The 18,691-nt window shown below is 34.6% G+C and overlaps 3 protein-coding genes, 1 non-coding gene and 1 pseudogene across 4 annotated transcripts; 3 read left to right on the forward strand and 2 right to left on the reverse strand.

Moving 5' to 3' along the window:
• LOC140979405 (uncharacterized) overlaps positions 1-2,012 on the forward strand; it is a 7,909-nt pseudogene extending 5,897 nt beyond the window's left edge.
• Positions 2,013-2,523: 511 nt separating this feature from the next.
• On the forward strand, positions 2,524-7,369 carry LOC140979397 (cellulose synthase A catalytic subunit 8 [UDP-forming]). The gene is made up of 13 exons (XM_073444781.1): positions 2,524-2,898; positions 3,127-3,206; positions 3,364-3,415; positions 3,509-3,650; positions 3,742-4,008; positions 4,197-4,542; positions 4,667-4,804; positions 5,005-5,130; positions 5,212-5,424; positions 5,523-5,790; positions 5,883-6,082; positions 6,175-6,528; positions 6,623-7,369. Exons 1-13 carry the CDS (start codon positions 2,718-2,720, stop codon positions 7,208-7,210), a joined length of 2,955 nt encoding a protein of 984 aa, XP_073300882.1. The 5' UTR covers positions 2,524-2,717; the 3' UTR covers positions 7,211-7,369.
• Positions 7,370-8,472: 1,103 nt separating this feature from the next.
• On the forward strand, positions 8,473-9,949 carry LOC140979392 (receptor-like protein 51). The gene has a single exon (XM_073444768.1). The coding sequence runs from the start codon at positions 8,517-8,519 to the stop codon at positions 9,804-9,806; it is 1,290 nt and encodes a 429-aa protein (XP_073300869.1). The 5' UTR covers positions 8,473-8,516; the 3' UTR covers positions 9,807-9,949.
• A 2,812-nt stretch (positions 9,950-12,761) lies between these two features.
• TRNAE-CUC (transfer RNA glutamic acid (anticodon CUC)) lies at positions 12,762-12,834 on the reverse strand. Its single transcript has one exon. It is a non-coding gene; the product is annotated as a tRNA-Glu (tRNA).
• Positions 12,835-13,988: 1,154 nt separating this feature from the next.
• Positions 13,989-15,711, reverse strand: LOC140985308 (uncharacterized). Its single transcript, XM_073453163.1, has 2 exons — positions 15,026-15,711; positions 13,989-14,405 (listed from the first exon to the last, which is right to left on the reverse strand). Exons 1-2 carry the CDS (start codon positions 15,421-15,423, stop codon positions 14,186-14,188), a joined length of 618 nt encoding a protein of 205 aa, XP_073309264.1. The 5' UTR covers positions 15,424-15,711; the 3' UTR covers positions 13,989-14,185.
• Positions 15,712-18,691: the final 2,980 nt, after the last annotated feature.

Here is an 18,691-nt window from a genome sequence, read left to right on the forward strand (position 1 = left end):
TATATATATATTTGTTATAACGGTACAAGTGTATTGAGTCTTTAGACTCACTAGGTGTGATTGATGCAGGTGAGCATGATTTTGAGGAGACTAGAGGTGCTGAGGACTGATCTGGTGGAGTACGTTAACCCGAGGACCTTGCGTATCTTCCGCATTTATGATATTATGATTTTGGTGTCATGGGTTAAAACAGTATTTTTTTATGTGCTTATGAAATTTAACTTGCTGGGGATTTGATGGATTTTGGTAGCATGATTGAGTTTTCTTTTAAAACACTAGACTTTTAGGATTTGTTTAATTGCAGTTACTTTTCAGTGGTTTGATGGCCTCACACTATGCATGGTTTGACGTATATATATATATATATATATATATATATATATGTGTGTGTGTGTGTCTGTGTGTGTGTGTGTGTGTGTGTGTGTGTGTGTTCATTTTTCGGCCAAGGAACTTTTAAAAAAAAATTAGTAGCATTTAAGTAGTAGACGTTACAGATAAAGTATCTCACAATCAGTTTTCTAGTGGATAAAGAAAGTTGTATTTTCAGTAGTATTCTATGGGTTGATATCTGTTTTGCATCATTCTAGACTATCGATATCTGTTTTGCATCATTCTAGACTATCAACTGTCTTGAATATCTTTTATGTTAAATAATATGATATTCTGGCTGCTAAATATTCATGTTTTAGTTGCTATGCTATGTCTAATACATCAGTGTTTTCTGTTATTTCATTTTAATTTTGTTTGTGGTGGTTGTTGCAGTCATATCTGGGGGTCTTGATTCAAAACTTGTGATGTGGGACTTCTCCAAAGGACGATCAAATAAAATCATGGACATGGGTATAAATTCATCCTATATGTTCTCCTCATCTGTTCTCCAAGTTCTTTTGTTATATCCTTTTTTTTTTCCATTAACATTTGTTATTGAAATACCTGATACAGGCAACAAAGGTGATGCAGGACAGTGTCTAAACCCAGCTTTTATCCATAGTCTAGCAGTTCCTGAAGTAGACATGGTTGATGAAGTTGGAAAGATCTGTGTGGTGGCAGGGGTGATGGTGACATCAGTATACTCAATGTTGATACTTCCCCACTTAAATCCAAAACTGTAAAGCCTAAGCTAGGAACCAAATCTAAGTCGACAACAAAAGATGCTGAAGCTTTTGGTTCCCAGGATCAAGATCGAATGGATAGAGGACTGCATTTAGACTACTCAATTGGTGGACACACTGCTGCAACATCCTCCGTGTAAGCTATGCTGTGGTGTTGTGCTTGTTTGTTGAAATCTAATTGTTGTAAAGTATTTTGTATTCGTAGTTGATAAATAACATTCTACCAGGGCCTTTTCTATGTTTGGAGAGAAAGGGAAGTTTATCATTTCAGGTGGGAATGATAAGTCTATAAAATTGTGGGATTGGTCAAAAGCTTACGAGGATGGTCTGGCTGGCCATGGCAACCATCTTCTACGCTTGAACAATTACTCTGAAAAAAAAGGTGGGTGAACACAATCATCTCCTTGGTTATTTGATTGCCAAGGACTTGCTTTTTCCGGTTGTCATGGGATTGTTTAGATTGGTTTTTACTTTCCAATTGGCTCTGCACCACTCCCTGTGATTCAGAAAACCTTATTGTTTGCGACACGTCCAGCGCAGCGAAGGTTTATACTGTAGGGCGTATCAGTGTGCAGCCTTAGGGTCTGTGTGCAGCTGTTGGAAAGCTTGAGATGGGCCTTTTTGCGCATGAAATTTTCTAGGCTGTGTTTGCTAATGTTTTAGTTTACGGGTTTGATATGTATTTGATTTCCCCTTTAACGGGTGTACTTTATGATATATAAGATCGTTGAAACAAAAATTACTGTTGACTTTTTTCCGCACGATATTGTGAGATTGCGTTGCATAGCATTTTGATGGTGTCACTGGGCTTTGGTCTATCATTTGTGTAAATGATTTGTATTCGCAACTAGATCTGCATCTCTAAAATGGTGCTTAATGTGGGGATGAATATATCAATGCGGTACCACCATATTTTTTACCTTGTTGGGCTAGAACACAAATATAACTACAATGTGATTTTACCGCAGCAAGTATTTTACTAATCGGTGAAGGCATATATGGTTAGTACTCGCGTTGTATGCTGCTGGAATCGGAAATGTGCATAAAGAATATTATAATACCTAGATTCCCAAAAAAAAAAAAAACTAGAAAGAAACCAAAATGGTCAAGTTTTCGAGCTCAGAGCCATATTTCCGGGAACCCAATAAATTGCTTGAGTTTGATTGTAAAAATGTGAGTGAGAATTGCTCAAAACTTTAGTCAGTCAGCCTTATTTTCAGCTTTTCTGTGTGTTTTAGTTTGGTCCAAAGTAAGCTTAAACCTCAAGGATTATTGGTTGGGTGAGTTGAGATGTAGCAAATCCCAACTGCAATTTTACTTCAAATTCCCGCAAATTTTAAATCTTACTGTCAAGAAAACGACCTTGCTTCCATCTTTATCCCTCCGGGTTTAAAAAGACATGACACCAACACCTCAACCCACATCTGATTCAACATCCCTTTTCCATCTTTCGAATTCCATTACAAAAATAGCTCATACTTCGCATTGATTTCATATCAAGCAATACGTTTACTTTTTGTCATACTTATAAAGTAGCAAAACAAGAATTTGGATTTCAAGTGCAGAGGAATTCAGGAAAATTACAGCAGGAGGTGAGAAGTGAAGATGATGGAGCCTGGGGTTCTTTCATGCAGCACGTGTGGTGAAAAACTGGGATTGAGTTCTAATGGTCAATTGTTTGTGGCTTGCCACGAGTGCAATTATCCCATCTGTAGGTACTGTGTGGACTACGAAATCAAGCAAGGACGCAACATGTGCATGCGTTGCGGCACTCCTTATAATAATGGTACTAAATCTTGAACTTTATTTCTCCGTGCTTAATTGTGTCTCCGATCCTTCATGTCAAAGGGCTCTGATCAGTCCCTGCAGAAGTTCAACGTTCATGATATGCTGCCTTGTAACTTCTCTTTGATTGCGGCAAAAATCTGCCCACTGTTTGGACCTCTAAAGAAAAAGAATCTCACTTTTATCTCAAATTTGTAAAGACATTAACTTGTTGAGAGATGATGAACAGATGACAAGGAGGAGACTGATATTGGAGAAAAAGAATCTGGAAATCATATGAAAATGGCATCACGTCTTGATACAGTGCAGGTATTGTTCACCAAAATCGTTCAGACAGTTTTGAAGCTAAAAGACCAATATATTTACTTGTAAGATGAGGAAACAGTGTATTTCATTGTTTGTTAAAAATGACGAAGACGATTAAGCTTAACGCATAAAATCTTTTTATTGGTTTGATGTTTTGCAGGATACTGGAATTCATGCTAGAAATATTAGTACTGTTTCTACAGTTGACAGTGGTGTGTAAAATATTTTTTTCATGCTAGTATGAATTCCTCCATTTATATTAGTGAGTAAAATTTTATTGAAGTAGTCTTTTCTTATCTAAGTAGAATACATAGATGATACTGGGAATCCAATATGGAAGAATCGTGTGGAAAGTTGGAAAGACAAGAAAAACAAAAAGAAACATGCAACAAAGGAGAAAACAGAAGCACAAATTCCATCCGAGCAACAAATGGAAGAAAAGCCGCAGTAAGTATACTGATATAAGGTTGTGAACTTTTTGAAAAAAGTCGTGGATTTTGGATTTTTTTACTTGGGATAAGACGCAAACTTATTGCAGATCAATCGACGCTTCACAACCACTTTCAAGAGTGGTTCCACTACCCAAATCCCAACTCACACCATACAGAATTGTAATCATTATGCGACTGATTATTCTGGCCTTTTTCTTCAATTATCGAGTAACAAACCCTGTCGATAGTGCATTTGGACTGTGGCTCACTTCAGTAGTTTGTGAGATCTGGTTTGCCTTTTCGTGGGTGCTGGATCAGTTCCCTAAGTGGTCTCCAGTTAACAGGGACACATACATTGATAGGCTATCTGCCAGGTGTGCTCTCTTTTGATCCTTGATGCTTTTGTTTGTCTTTGCTAACATAATATTTCTCTTCTTTTCATCCATTCCTTTTGTTATAAGTGGCTGAACTATCACAAATTGGGGATTTTGATTAAAGGTCGAAGCAAATATTTCTTGAATATATGATCTTTATGATATAAATTTTATTAACTGCATGCTAGGTACGAGCGAGAGGGGGAACCCTCTGAGCTTGCTGCAGTTGATTTTTTCGTCAGCACAGTCGATCCATTGAAAGAACCTCCTTTGATTACTTCAAACACTGTTCTTTCAATTCTGGCCATTGATTATCCTGTCGATAAAGTCTCTTGCTATGTATCTGATGATGGTGCCGCTATGCTAACTTTTGAATCTCTTGCGGAAACTGCCGATTTCGCAAGGAAATGGGTGCCTTTCTGCAAGAAGTATTCCATTGAACCAAGAGCACCTGAGTTTTACTTCTCACAGAGGATCGATTACTTGAAGGATAAAATACAACCTTCTTTCGTCAAGGAACGCAGAGCAATGAAAGTAAGTACAAATCTACATCTGTACACAGCCTCCAAGCTCTAGTTAACGATGAGATTGTTTTTATTTGTCGATAAGATCAACTTAGCTGAATAGTCTTTTTACGGTTTCTGATTTTGGATTTTAGAGAGACTATGAAGAGTATAAGGTCAGGGTCAATGCTTTGGTAGCAAAGGCTCAGAAAACGCCAGATGATGGCTGGACCATGGCCGATGGAACAAGTTGGCCTGGAAATAACACACGTGACCATCCGGGAATGATCCAGGTTCAATATATATTGGTTTAAAACTCGGGATTTTGTTGTTGAAGTTATTTATGAATTAACACCAACAATTTTTCTCTTACATGTATCGTTGTTGACACTGTAATCTAGATTTGTGCTTCTTCACAGGAACTTCTGTTGGGAAAAGTTAGCCTGACTGAAAACTAACCTAATGATCACAGCCTTTCCTGTTTCACCTTCAGGTGTTTTTAGGGAATACTGGTGCACATGATATAGAGGGTAATGAGCTTCCTCGGCTAGTTTATGTCTCACGGGAGAAGAGACCCGGCTATCAACATCATAAAAAAGCCGGTGCTGAAAATGCTCTGGTACTGATAGTTTTTAAATTTTTTTTTTTGTGTGTATTATTTCATGCTTTTAGTAATGACATTTGGTCTCTTTTCTTTAAGGTGAGAGTATCTGCCGTTCTTACTAATGCACCTTATATCCTCAATCTTGATTGTGATCACTATGTTAACAATAGCAAGGCAATTCGTGAGGCAATGTGTTTTCTAATGGATCCCCAAGTTGGTCCAGATGTATGTTACGTGCAGTTTCCTCAGAGGTTTGATGGGATAGACAAGAGTGATCGTTATGCCAACCGAAACACAGTTTTCTTTGATGTAAAGACTCTCGAGCTATTAAATCTAGAATCATGCTTCAAGACCTGTTAGTAGAAACTAGAAAATATTAAGGCAGCTGGTAAATATGTTTCTCACAGGTTAACATGAAAGGGCTGGATGGAATTCAAGGACCGGTTTATGTGGGAACAGGATGTGTTTTTAACAGACAAGCTCTCTATGGCTATGGACCTTTGTCTCTTCCCACTATACCAAAGGCCTCTTCTTCATCTTGCTCCTGGTTTGGCAGTTGTTGCTGTTGCTGCCGTGGAAAGAAGTCTGTAAAAGAAAAGAATCTCTCAGAGGTCCATCGTGATGAAAAAAGGGAAGACCTTAATGCTGCCATTTTTAACCTCAGAGAGATCGAAAGTAAGTTTCTTGAATCTTGATGTACCGGATCATTAGGCATCAAATGTGGAATCTTCAAATAGTAAAGTGCATCTATTTGGTCAAATCTGTAGGTTATGACGAGCATGAAAGGTCATTACTCATCTCTCAAATGAGCTTTGAGAAAACTTTTGGCTTATCTTCGGTTTTTATCGAGTCTACATTGATGGAAAACGGAGGAGTAGCCGAATCGGCTAATCCATCAACACTGATCAAAGAAGCGATCCATGTCATAAGCTGTGGGTATGAAGAAAAGACTGCTTGGGGTAAAGAGGTAAGAAATTTAAATCTTTTTAGTATCTGAATTATGTACCCCACGTGCTGATAATTCACTGGCTTGAATATGCCAAACGTTTGTGTTTGTAGATTGGTTGGATATATGGGTCAGTCACTGAGGACATATTAACCGGTTTCAAGATGCATTGCCGTGGATGGAGATCAATTTACTGCATGCCCTTAAGGCCAGCGTTCAAGGGATCAGCACCAATCAACTTGTCTGATAGACTGCACCAGGTTCTAAGGTGGGCTCTAGGATCTGTCGAAATTTTCTTGAGTCGACACTGCCCTTTGTGGTATGGATTTGGAGGCGGTCGCCTCAAATGGCTCCAACGCCTTGCGTACATCAACACCATTGTCTATCCTTTCACATCCCTCCCACTTGTCGCATACTGCTCATTGCCTGCCATTTGCCTTCTGACCGGGAAATTCATCATACCAACGGTAAAAATCTCACCTTAATCTTTCAAGCTAGATTCAAACATCTACCATTTTTTTCCGTGTTTTTAACTGATCTTAGGCGTGTTCCTTGGTTTAGCTCTCCAACCTGGCTAGCATCCTATTTCTTGGGCTCTTCTTTTCCATCATTGTCACTAGTGTGCTCGAATTGAGATGGAGTGGCGTAAGCATTGAAGCATTGTGGCGTAACGAGCAATTTTGGGTCATAGGAGGCGTCTCAGCTCATCTTTTTGCAGTCTTCCAAGGATTCTTGAAAATGCTTGCTGGAATTGACACAAATTTCACCGTGACAGCAAAAGCAGCAGAAGATGCAGATTTTGGTGAGCTCTATGTATTCAAATGGACGACAGTTTTGATCCCTCCAACGACTATTCTAATTGTGAACTTGGTCGGGGTCGTTGCTGGATTTTCGGATGCATTAAACAGTGGATATGAATCTTGGGGCCCTCTGTTTGGTAAGGTTTTCTTTGCATTTTGGGTTATTCTTCATCTCTATCCTTTCCTCAAGGGTCTGATGGGTCGACAGAACCGGACTCCGACCATTGTTGTGTTGTGGTCTGTTCTTTTAGCATCTGTTTTCTCTCTGGTTTGGGTAAAGATAAACCCATTCGTAAGCACAAATGATGCTTCCACAGTTGCTCAAAACTGCATTGCTATTGATTGTTGAGTTTAAGATCATGTAAGGGTAAAATTTAGCAGCCAAGAATGCTTGTTTTTTTTTGGTTAATGTTGTAATAAGTTGGTTTTGGTTTGAGATTTCAAATCTCGATTTGATACTAAAAAATGTGCCAATGCAAAATTCACATGCACATGCGTTACCATTGAATCCAGTCGTTTGTAAGTTTTTATTTTATTACTCTTCTGGAGTTTTACAGACATCGCGTAGAACTTTATTTGCATACTTCATTTTAGTCCAGAAGCAAAATTTAAAATTTTAGGGTATAAATTATCTTCATTTTTTAATAAAACCATGATATATTGAAATTTAACAATTTTTTTAATTGAGAAATATTGTAACGATCACGGGTCAGATTCGACATGAGACTTAGCTCATACCCATACACTATTACTGGTCATGGACCGTATGTTAGTTCAGTATATGTCGTATCTCATATATTGTCACTCATAGAATATCTCACATTTGGATGTTTCTTTTGTCTCCCCTAACACTTGAAAACATAGATTCTGAGAGTGAGATATTCTATGAGTGACGGTGCATAGACATGATCTACGGCTCATACTGGACTCACCTATGACGCATAACCAGTAATTATGCATGAACATAAGTTGAATCTCATGTTAGGTCACCCTACTACCATAATCATTACAAATATAAGGCACCACTTAGTGCCAAATATGATGTATGAGTTAATTACATTATGTTATTCAATAATTGACTCAAATATTATAAATAATTAAAATTTTAAATCATTATATTAATTTCTATGATCTCAACTAACGGATATATAATTTGTAAATAAATAAAAATGGTCCACTAGTGGGATCAAAACTATGGCGTAAATTAAACCCAAAGTCTCAAAATCTCTACTCAAAGTAGTTTATATAACAATTGTTGCATAAAGGAAAATAATTATGAACAGCCATGTATGTATAGGAGGATCATAGCTTAAAACATAATATCATAATTTTTACAACTTTAATTAATGGAAAATCTCTGCTTCTACATTTTATTTATATACTTTATTTTTAATTAAATACCCCTCTGGATCTTATATTTGACCCATTGACTTATGTTACTGTAATCTTTTTGATCATTGAATTACTTTTATGACCCTTTCTCAAAGGCAAATCCTTAACCTTACCCGTCACTCGAGATAGAGATTTGTGTAAATATATCAAAATCTAAGGGTTAAAAGATGTCCATCCAACTGTCACACACCTTCTTTAAATATGCATATATTATAAAGTAGACTGCCATAGCTCAGCTCACGGTATACTGAATCTCAGTAAGAATGTCACTGTATCCTCCCCTCCTCTCCCTGTTCCTCCTCATCTCCTCCACCGTCTCCGCCACCGCCGAGACGGCTGCCGTCTCCCCTGTTTCATCTCCTTCCTCCTCTCCGACCCCAAAACTGCCCTCCCCCTCCCCTATTTCAACTTCTACCCTTGACCCAGAACAACGAACAGCACTCGATTCCCTCAATATCCCAACGCCCAAGGACCCCTGCTCCCCGCAGCCTCACCTCTCCTTCGCGGCCACCTGTGACTCCTCCTCCCCCTTCCGTCACCTCCTCTCATTGTCACTCTTCAACTGCTCAGACGACGTAGCTCTGTCCTCCACCGCCCTCAAGTCGCTCTCCACAGTCACTTCGCTCAGCTTCCTCAACTGCCCCATTCCCGTCATTCGTCTCCCCATTGAGTTCGCCTTGAATCTTCGGTCATTCACTTGCATCAACAGCCTGAAGAAGCTCACAGGGGTCTGGCTCAGCAGGCTGGAGAATGTTACTGAGTTAACTGTTTCAAAAGCTATTGTAACTGCTAGTGGCCCTTCTATTATACTCAACAACATGAGATTCTTGCATTCTGTTACTCTCTCACATGCAAATCTCTCCGGTTTTCTCCCTAAACATTGGCATCCGAATCTTACTTTTGTCGATTTATCTGGAAACAGTCTGAAAGGAGAGATACCCCTTTCCTTGACCCGCCTTGAAAATCTTGTGCACCTGAATCTTTCATCTAATTCCCTTGATGACACGCTTCCCAGCACAATTGGAGACTTAAGCGCCTTGCAGAATCTTTCTCTGGGGTCAAACTCGTTATCAGGTCCGATCCCGCAGTCTCTAGCTGAATTGTCAGGGCTGATGCACCTTGATCTGGGTTCTAATCAGCTGAATGGGACGATCCCGAATTTCATACGAGATATGAAGAGTTTGAAGTACTTAAATCTTGAAAGGAATAATTTTCATGGGGTATTGCCTTTCAATGCAACATTCATACAGAAATTGGAGGTGCTCAAGGTTGGTGAAAATTCCAATCTTTGTTACAACCACACAACATTGGGATCAAAGTTGAAGCTTGGTATTGCTCCTTGTGATAAACACGGGTTTCCTGTGTCTCCTCCGCCGGCTAAGGATTCTTCTGATGATTCAAGTGATAATTCTGATGAATCAGATTATGGTGATGTAGAGGACAAGAAGCATCACCATGGACCTAGTAAGATTGTTCTCGGTGTTGCAATTGGGCTTTCTTCCATTGTCTTTCTCATTGTTTTCTTGATTCTTTTATCTAAATGCTGCAAATGAGTTTGTGACAAAAGATTGTTTGGTTGTTCATTTAGCTTAGGAGATTTGTTGGTTCAACGTCATAATTGTTCAATTCATTCCTTATTTATGTAAAAGAAATTTCAGAAAGAGACGAGGGGAAAAGAAAAGGAGGATTTTTTTGAGTCTGATTAATTTCACTTTTATTTTTTAATTGTATTTTGCCTGCTCTCATTTTTGAACACTTTCTCCTCGGCCTTTGATTTTGCCTTTTTGTTCTTTGATTTTCTGGATCTGCCATGTTTTGATTCCATCATGCACGGAGTGTATTTACATTTTGATTGAAGCCAAATGAACTATCAAGTTGTTTCTGGTCATGTGTACGACACTGCCGTTGATTATAGTATCAGGCTTTGGGGAAAGATTTAGCATGGCACTACAGATGCACTGAGTGCTCGAATCTGAGTGTAACTTCATAGCTAAAATCAATGCTCTTGTTGAGATGCAAGTGTCATGATTTTCATCCTATTAAATTTTTCATAACCCGAAATTAATGCTTTTGTTGAGACACAAATATCATTGCTATGAATATGCTATAAGAGCTACTGATGCTCAAGTGCTTGAATCTGATCACATCATTCACGTGTGACGATCGCGATGGTATGATGGTTTACATCATAATATATTAAATGCCTCCTCTCCGAGGATAAAGGTTTAGTTGAGATGCAAACCTTGTTATCCTTCTTGATTGTATGACTATGAGACGTCCGCTTAACAACTCACTAGTCCGCTTATCTTACATTAGATCGCTACGCTTCTAAGCATGGATCTGCTAACTAGTTCTGTAGGAAAGGTCGATTTGACATATTTTGGGGTTGCATTTTGGTTCCTTCGATTTCTTTTCCTTTTCCATGGATATGTTACCTGATAAACATCCTTGTTCTTGAAATGGAAGTCCCTTCAAAGGCAATTCATGGTACAGTATTCCAATTGCATTCCAATAAAGTAAACATGATGTACGTTGTTTGTTAGAATTGATACTTTTCATGTTCAAAATCATAAATACTTCTAAAGGTTTGGATTATATCCTTACGAGGAATTCATCCATTTGTTTCTCACTCGCACTCTCGTAGTTCCTCGAGTTCATGTAAACTCGATATAATTAAAATTATAATAAAATGAAACGGAAAAATGATTTTTTCATGCTTAGTCTCAACCGTTGCTATTTGTTTGTGGTGGTGGGAAGTTGTTATCATTAGTATGTTAAACACAATTATTAGTGTTACGGATTCATAATAATACCAAGAAAGTTGATGACATTGATTTGCATTAAAAATAGAACGTTTGGATATTGGATTAGTTGGTTAGGGGATCAATTTTCTAATTTGTCTCTCACATTGGAAAACTACATCTAATCAAACACTGAACTAAAGATAGAACTACGGTTTCATGTCAGATAAGATTATTATTAAATATTAATTATTATTATCTTTCTTATTTTACTAACATAATATTGTAGTCATGAATCCAATTTGCACGATATGTTATGTTACAATGATATATTTGAGATATAATAAAAGAAATAATTAATTTTTTTTTTAAAAAAATATTCATGTTAAAAATTAATATTTTAATATTGAATATTTGAATATTGAAAATTAGGTAAAATTAGGTGTTGAATATTGAAATTTGTGTGTGATGATGAAGGTGATGATGTAATTTATTTTTAAATTATTTGTAAAGATTTTCTATAAATAGATATCTCATTTGTGAAGAAAATCACAATTGAGTTGAGAGAAAAATATTATAAAGTGTGTAGTGTGATAATTTTGAGAGTTTTAGATTTTTACTTTTTACCGTAAATTTTTACTTTTTCACAACCATTCAAATATATTAGGATGATTACATTTTTCTTGATATTTATACAGCTTCTTCATCAAACAGTTATGTTCACATTTCATGAGCTGTTGAAATCCAAAATTTTTGGACAGGATATGTTAAATTACAAATTTCGCTTTGGATCATATCTTGTTCTTGACTCTCGCATTATCCAAAAAGTACGAAGATAAAAAAATTATGAGTGCGACTGTTTTATACTCAAATTGGGAAAGAATCTTCAATTGATTTTGTTTAATGGCAAAGGGTTTGAATTTTAGATTTCCTCCGATATTTGTGCAATTCGGTTGGTGACTTGGTGGGTCTGAACAATTTTCGTTTTCTGGGAAAAAATGCATTTTGACTTACAGGCTCTCGCAGTAGGTAGATGCAGGAATCATGTGTTCTTGGCCCCTCTGAACATTTGTTTGAGCATCTGCATGCGTACAAGCAGCCCTCTGCTGAAGCAATGTTGGAGGTTCTTTTCCAATCAAGAACGCCAGGGAAAGGTTTTACAGTTGAGTGTTGTGTCGTACATTGATTCTGGCAACTTAATTGTAGTTGAAAATCTTACAGGGTGAAGGCATTTGTCATCGTAACTCTTAAATTTTGCATCTTAAGTTATGCACCTTTACCTGATAACTCCATCTTAATCTAGTTTAGAATTTTGAATTTAATTTTCTGATAGAGAAAACAAATGCAAGAAAGGGAGTAAATCTCCATCTCCACAAAAAGATTCACAAAAGAGAGAAAAAACAGCACAAGATTCATCAACAATGAGCTTGGACACACCTCCATTTCCGCTGTTGCCACCTTCGGATTTCTCTAGGTAGCCATCAAATTTACCGTCGGTATCAAGACCAAAAGACACAGTTGAAGCTAGGACTGAAATTTAACCTATTATTTTCTTCGATATTGTTATGTATGTAGCTCAAATGAAATTCCGAGCATCTGTAATTATTAAATTCCAAAATGTAATCCACCGGTGAACAGATGGTAGGACCTTTCACGTTGAAATGCAGAGTTCGATGTGGCCGCGAAAATGTTGAGGACGGGCTTCTGCTCTTTTGCCTTTTTGTCTCTCTCAATTTGAGTTAGGCTGTGGGAGCAAAAAATAATAAATTCCGTTGCCGGGACTTGAACCCGGGTCTCTCGGGTGAGAGCCGAGTATCCTAACCAACTAGACTACAACGGATTTGTCGGTGACAGATGACTTAAAAAGTATTTTTTTTTAAACTCTTTCTTTGTAGTTGAATATGCGGGAAATTGGCCTTCAGTCCCCAGCAGTCGTTTTTTTTGTGTTCAGTCCTTGGGTACTTTTTTAGTACCACATTTTCACATGAAGTGCACCACAATTTGTATGATACAGTACCACAATTTTGTGGGTAGAGAGTGAACCCAAAGAAATGTTTTGATCATGGATTTTTCACCAACTTCCTCTTGAATATATGGTCTCATATTATCCAGTTGCATTTTAATTATGACACTTTCTTGTGAGATTTTACATCCAGAGTTGCAAGAGTGTATGTGTGTGTGTGTGTGTTTTTTTTTTTTTAAGAAAATGAAACCAATTTCATTAAATTAAGCCAACTTTGATGAGAAATATCACATAAAATCAACATTTTTATATGAATAATTATTGAAAGAAATGTGATTTATATCCTTTATTTAAACATATAAGGCTTCGAGTTCTTAAATAATTAGACATAATTTGTGGCAGAGGGGCCTGCGTCCGCGTGGCCCATGCAAAAAATAAAATAAAAAAATTAGACATGATATCTTTTTTGTCTCCAAGTTTTTTTTTTAAAATGTAAATCTAATAATCATCCTTAAATTTCTGGTCAAGTATATAAGATGCTAAAGACAGAAAGAAGTCCATATTTTATATGAAACTGCTAGTTTTGTCTTATAGCCTATATATCAAGCCTTTAGCATGAATGTATGAAAGGAAATTTTTAGTTTTTGGGATTTGAATCTTTTTAATGGATTTTAAAAATAATTTTTCCTATAATTTATGATCTCCATTACATACTTATTATGTATAGCATTTATCATCGTAAATCTTTTTGTCATAGTTTTAAAATTATATTTTAATAGTTTTTTAAGGTATTATATTAGTTTTGATATGTTGTCTATCTACCGTCTATCCCCATTTCTGTATCCACAAATGAGGTGACATTCAATAGACGAGTGTCACCTCACTTGTGAGTACGAAGATGAACAACGTGGACGGACATCATAATATTACAAATAACAAATTTGGTCACATTGGCCTATACATACAACTAACACGACCATTGCTCTTACCTGGGCAGGTCAAAGAACTACTTTGTTTGAACATTTCAATAGTGAATATTCAAGCTATTCCATTTTAACACTGTAATACTTCAAACAGTCAGTAAATAATGTCTCCACCAATCTACATAGGTGAACTTACTCTTTTGTTGATCTCTGAGACTCAGCTGAAGACTGCGAAAGCAACGGCGGCTGAACCGTTCACAACGTGAGTGTAATTAATGTTTTTTCTTGTAGTTTTAGTCGGCTCGCTAAAACATATTTACACGAAAAAACCAAGGGACGACGAATGCAATCACCAAGCATGCCATTAAGAAGTTACATAGTCGTTGACCTCGCAAACATCTTCTGCTGCCCTCTGATGAAACACGACTAGGATCTGTGGAGCTCCTATCGTTCCATGCTTCCATGAATCCATAATCACTGACACCTTTGATGTTTTTTGCAGTGTCGCCGCAGATTTCACATAATCTGTAAGCACATATCAAAACAATCATATACAATGAAGGTGAGGAAAAAGAAAAGTGCCTCTCAAAGAAAAGTACGTTTAAAACTCATATTTAGCAGAAGAGAGTGTAACCATGATTTACAATTGGAAGCTTTACACTCTTGGAAGGACGCAAAATATTTGAGAAGGATCTTGGCTTTCATTTTTACTCCTAGTAAAACTGAATTTTCATTTTAAGTTCCCCCTTACGAGCTGTTGCACATTAAAGTTAAAAATTCTCAGATTTTACAATCCATGTTGTCACATAGATGCTTCCTTTTGGAGTACTATGGATAGTTTGCTTGAAGTTTTCCAAGAATTTCAAGGCTGGCCTGGCCTGGCCTGGCCTCTTTCACCATATCCTAAAGTAAATTCTTATACACTTCAATTCATATAAACAATCAAGTCACAATTTTAACGAAGGACAAGAAATTATCATCCTAAAGAAATATGAACAAACACAAGATCACTTACCTCAGGGAGATGGGAGGAACAAATAAACATTTCAAAACAGAGATCTCCATCGATTTGACAGACGTGAAATTAAACAAGAAACGAATTTCCCGCATAAATTAGTAAAAATATAGAGCAAAATCAAGATTACCTATTTCCTCGGACCCTAAACCAAGCCTCGGCACAATCCAAATGCGCAACTCCAAGCTCACCTGTACATCTACAACCAAGCTCGATCAACCCCGTCAAGCTCTTCCCACTTTCCTTCGCACTCAAATGGCATATTCTACAAACCCTTTGGTTATCCCCCATAGCATCGTTGCAATTAACATCAATGACAAAAGATGAACGCTTATCTTCCATTTTTTCAGTCTCATCCACTGGTGCTGCATTATTCACCGCCGTCCCATTTACCTTCGAACCTGGATCTGCAATTTCATGTTCTCCCACTTTGATTACATCCCCCAGATTAGCTGGATTACTGGACTCATCACCGTTGGCAGTATCAATATGCACGCTTCGATTGATTTCTCTCAACTCAGGATCCATCAATGTTCAAACAGCAGTTCACAAATCAAAACCAAGACTTCAAAATGACAACCCACAGAATCCCATAAAAAGGAACAAGAAAATATGTAACCCGGAGAGGAAGGTAAGAGGGGGAATACGGTTGACTCAAAGATTGAGACAGGGATTGAGTAGTAGTGGATGGTGACACGTAGAGGAAATGGGTATAGAACAAGCTATCTTGATGAATAGTCTGAAGTTTCTTTACACTGTCAAGTTCACCAATTCCACTTTGAAAGTTGACATCAATGGATGCACAACACAGTAATTAATGCGAATGCATGTGTATGTATATATACACCCGATCAACGAACCTCACATGTATTGATAACCGTGGATGAGATATTTGCCTTAATGATGATATGGAATTTTTACATATTTACTTTAGTTTGTATGAAAACAGGGAAGGGCTGTAAATTTATTGACAGTTTAATTCAAACTGAAGTAAAGTCGGTCATCACATATGAATGAGTAGCACATAAAGCGTGGTTACGAAATGATTGGAAAATTTTCTTTCACTGTTCCTTCATTGATGGAGTAAATTTGATAGAGTTTCATGAAGCTGAATTACATCCATAGTCAATGACTTGCTATTTAAATTATATCAGATTTTAGATTCTACCGTTAAACTGTCCATAGTTAGACCACTCATTCTGTCTATAATTAGATTATTTATAAACTTCACGTTTCAGATATTCATTCTTGAACGAAATATGTTAATTATCTCATATCGATTATATAAAATTGTTTATGAGGTTGAATTAAAGCAAAGGCAAAAAGGGCCTGCGATATTTTCTGTGGGTACCATATCCATTTGACGATACGTAGGGTGTCAATCCATATTCACCTCAGTTCGTGCCAATAATTAATGCACTAATTTCAATCTGTCCGTAGTCATGTCTATATATTACTTATAAAAAAAAAAGTAGATTTGGGGTATGAACCAAGTGAAAATTAGTGGACATAAATGGTAGATAAAAATTTTGTATTGTGATTTTATTATATTGTTTAAAAATTATGTATTGATTGTATCAATTATATGAGAATTGGTGAAAAAAGTGTAAAATTTAGGGTCAAATTTGATATATTAAATTTGTATAAGTGAATGTATTGTTTATTCATTTAAATATTTTTTGAACTCATGAAACAAATGAGGATAATAGTAATGTTTTATTTTTTTTAATAGAAAATTGTAAAAATTGAATAGATATTTGATATTAAAAATAAATTAGAGAAATAATATTTTATTGATACATTATTCTTAGAAAAAATATTTAAAAAATAGATTTTTGAATATTTTTCATTAAAAATATTAAAAGAAAAAACATTTAAAAAATATATATTTATCTTTTGTACCTATAAAAATTTAAAAAGAATAACAACTTTTTTCATTATAAATTTTCTACTATCCTCTTAAATTGTGTATTTTTAGATTAATTGCATGGAAATTTTCTACACAATTTTTGAAAAATCAAATAAAAATAATACATTAAAAATGAATATATCTTTGATAATAAAATACATTTTTTATCTATATATATATACTTATAAAAATGTGGATCGTGATTTCTGTTTTTCAATTGTCAAAAGTTAAAAATGATCTCTTTATCAATACAAATAAAAAAACTCAATAAAGATATATATGTAAAATTCTAATTGTTGTTAGAGTAAAAATTAAATATTAAAATTTTATATTTATTCCACATAATATATAATTAATTAGTAGTCTAATTATTTCACCTAATATATAATTAATAGTCTAATAAATGCTAATAAATTATCACTTCAAAAATAAAATATAACTTTTATATTAATTTTCTCAAATAGTCCATGTTTATACTATCTTTAAATGTTTTATCATTTTAATTTTTTCTCTACATGTTATTTTATGATTTTAATGCAATTTGATAATTATATTTTTAGGGTAGTTTCTAATTAAATAATATATTATAATATCATAAGAAGATATATGAAAAAAATTATTATATGTGCAACAGTAGAATAACATGATAATAATATAATAATTTAAGTCTAATATTAACATATTTTATGGTTTTTAACTAAAAACTGAAAGTAAATAGTTAAATAAATTATTTAGGAGAATCTATATCAATAATTATGAATGTTATTATATTAATAATATCATAAAATATAAATCTCTTAGAAGAATTCGGTGAGTTTAACAGCTATAATAAAAAATTTAAAGATTTTGAAGAACTTTTTTTAAAAAAAATTATATATCAGACAAATTTATAAATTCAATAAATAAAANTCTACATGTTATTTTATGATTTTAATGCAATTTGATAATTATATTTTTAGGGTAGTTTCTAATTAAATAATATATTATAATATCATAAGAAGATATATGAAAAAAATTATTATATGTGCAACAGTAGAATAACATGATAATAATATAATAATTTAAGTCTAATATTAACATATTTTATGGTTTTTAACTAAAAACTGAAAGTAAATAGTTAAATAAATTATTTAGGAGAATCTATATCAATAATTATGAATGTTATTATATTAATAATATCATAAAATATAAATCTCTTAGAAGAATTCGGTGAGTTTAACAGCTATAATAAAAAATTTAAAGATTTTGAAGAACTTTTTTTAAAAAAAATTATATATCAGACAAATTTATAAATTCAATAAATAAAATTTGGTAGTATTTGAAACATCTACTAAGAATGTTTAAGATTTGGACATTAAGGATCTAAAGATAAACCGGTCATGATTTTCAAGAACAGTGAAACCAAAATTAGAACTAAAATCTTTTCTTGACTTCAATTATAAAATTAGCTCTCATAATATATAAATTTGAAGCATAACTGTTAAACAATTAGTTCTACAGTCTTATATATTGTATGACTATTTTATTTTTGATATTTAAAAATGGATCATAGTAGCAATTTTTAAAAAAATTATATCTCAGAGAAATTTATAAATTCAATACATAAAATTTGGTAGCATGTGAACTTTTGATTTATAATTTTTAATTTTTATATATGTTTTTTAATTATTTATAAAATTTTAAGAAAATATAAAAATCCATAGTCAAGTAAGTGACAAAAATATTGCATATAATCTGATTATGATACAACTCTAAAACTTAAAAATCAAATGATTTCAAATATTCAATACTACATCATATTTGATATTAAAAAATAGATTATAGAAAATAAATAATTTAAAGTGTCCAATGTACATACATATATAACACTAAGCACATACAAATACA

The sequence above is a fragment of the Primulina huaijiensis genome, chromosome 1, assembly GCF_012295235.1.
Source record: "Primulina huaijiensis isolate GDHJ02 chromosome 1, ASM1229523v2, whole genome shotgun sequence".
Lineage (NCBI taxonomy): Eukaryota > Viridiplantae > Streptophyta > Magnoliopsida > Lamiales > Gesneriaceae > Primulina > Primulina huaijiensis.

Excerpts from the sequence above, each read along its gene's own strand:
- LOC140985308 (XM_073453163.1), bottom strand. The coding sequence starts at position 15,423 with ATGGATCCTGAGTTGAGAGAAATCAATCGAAGCGTGCATATTGATACT. Across the intron at positions 14,406-15,025 it reads TTTAGGGTCCGAGGAAATAG|ATTATGTGAAATCTGCGGCG; the intron begins GTAATCTTGATT and ends ATGTGCTTACAG.
- LOC140979397 (XM_073444781.1), top strand. The coding sequence starts at position 2,718 with ATGATGGAGCCTGGGGTTCTTTCATGCAGCACGTGTGGTGAAAAACTG. Across the intron at positions 4,009-4,196 it reads ATTGATAGGCTATCTGCCAG|GTACGAGCGAGAGGGGGAAC; the intron begins GTGTGCTCTCTT and ends ACTGCATGCTAG. Across the intron at positions 5,425-5,522 it reads GAAACACAGTTTTCTTTGAT|GTTAACATGAAAGGGCTGGA; the intron begins GTAAAGACTCTC and ends TGTTTCTCACAG.
- LOC140979392 (XM_073444768.1), top strand. The coding sequence starts at position 8,517 with ATGTCACTGTATCCTCCCCTCCTCTCCCTGTTCCTCCTCATCTCCTCC.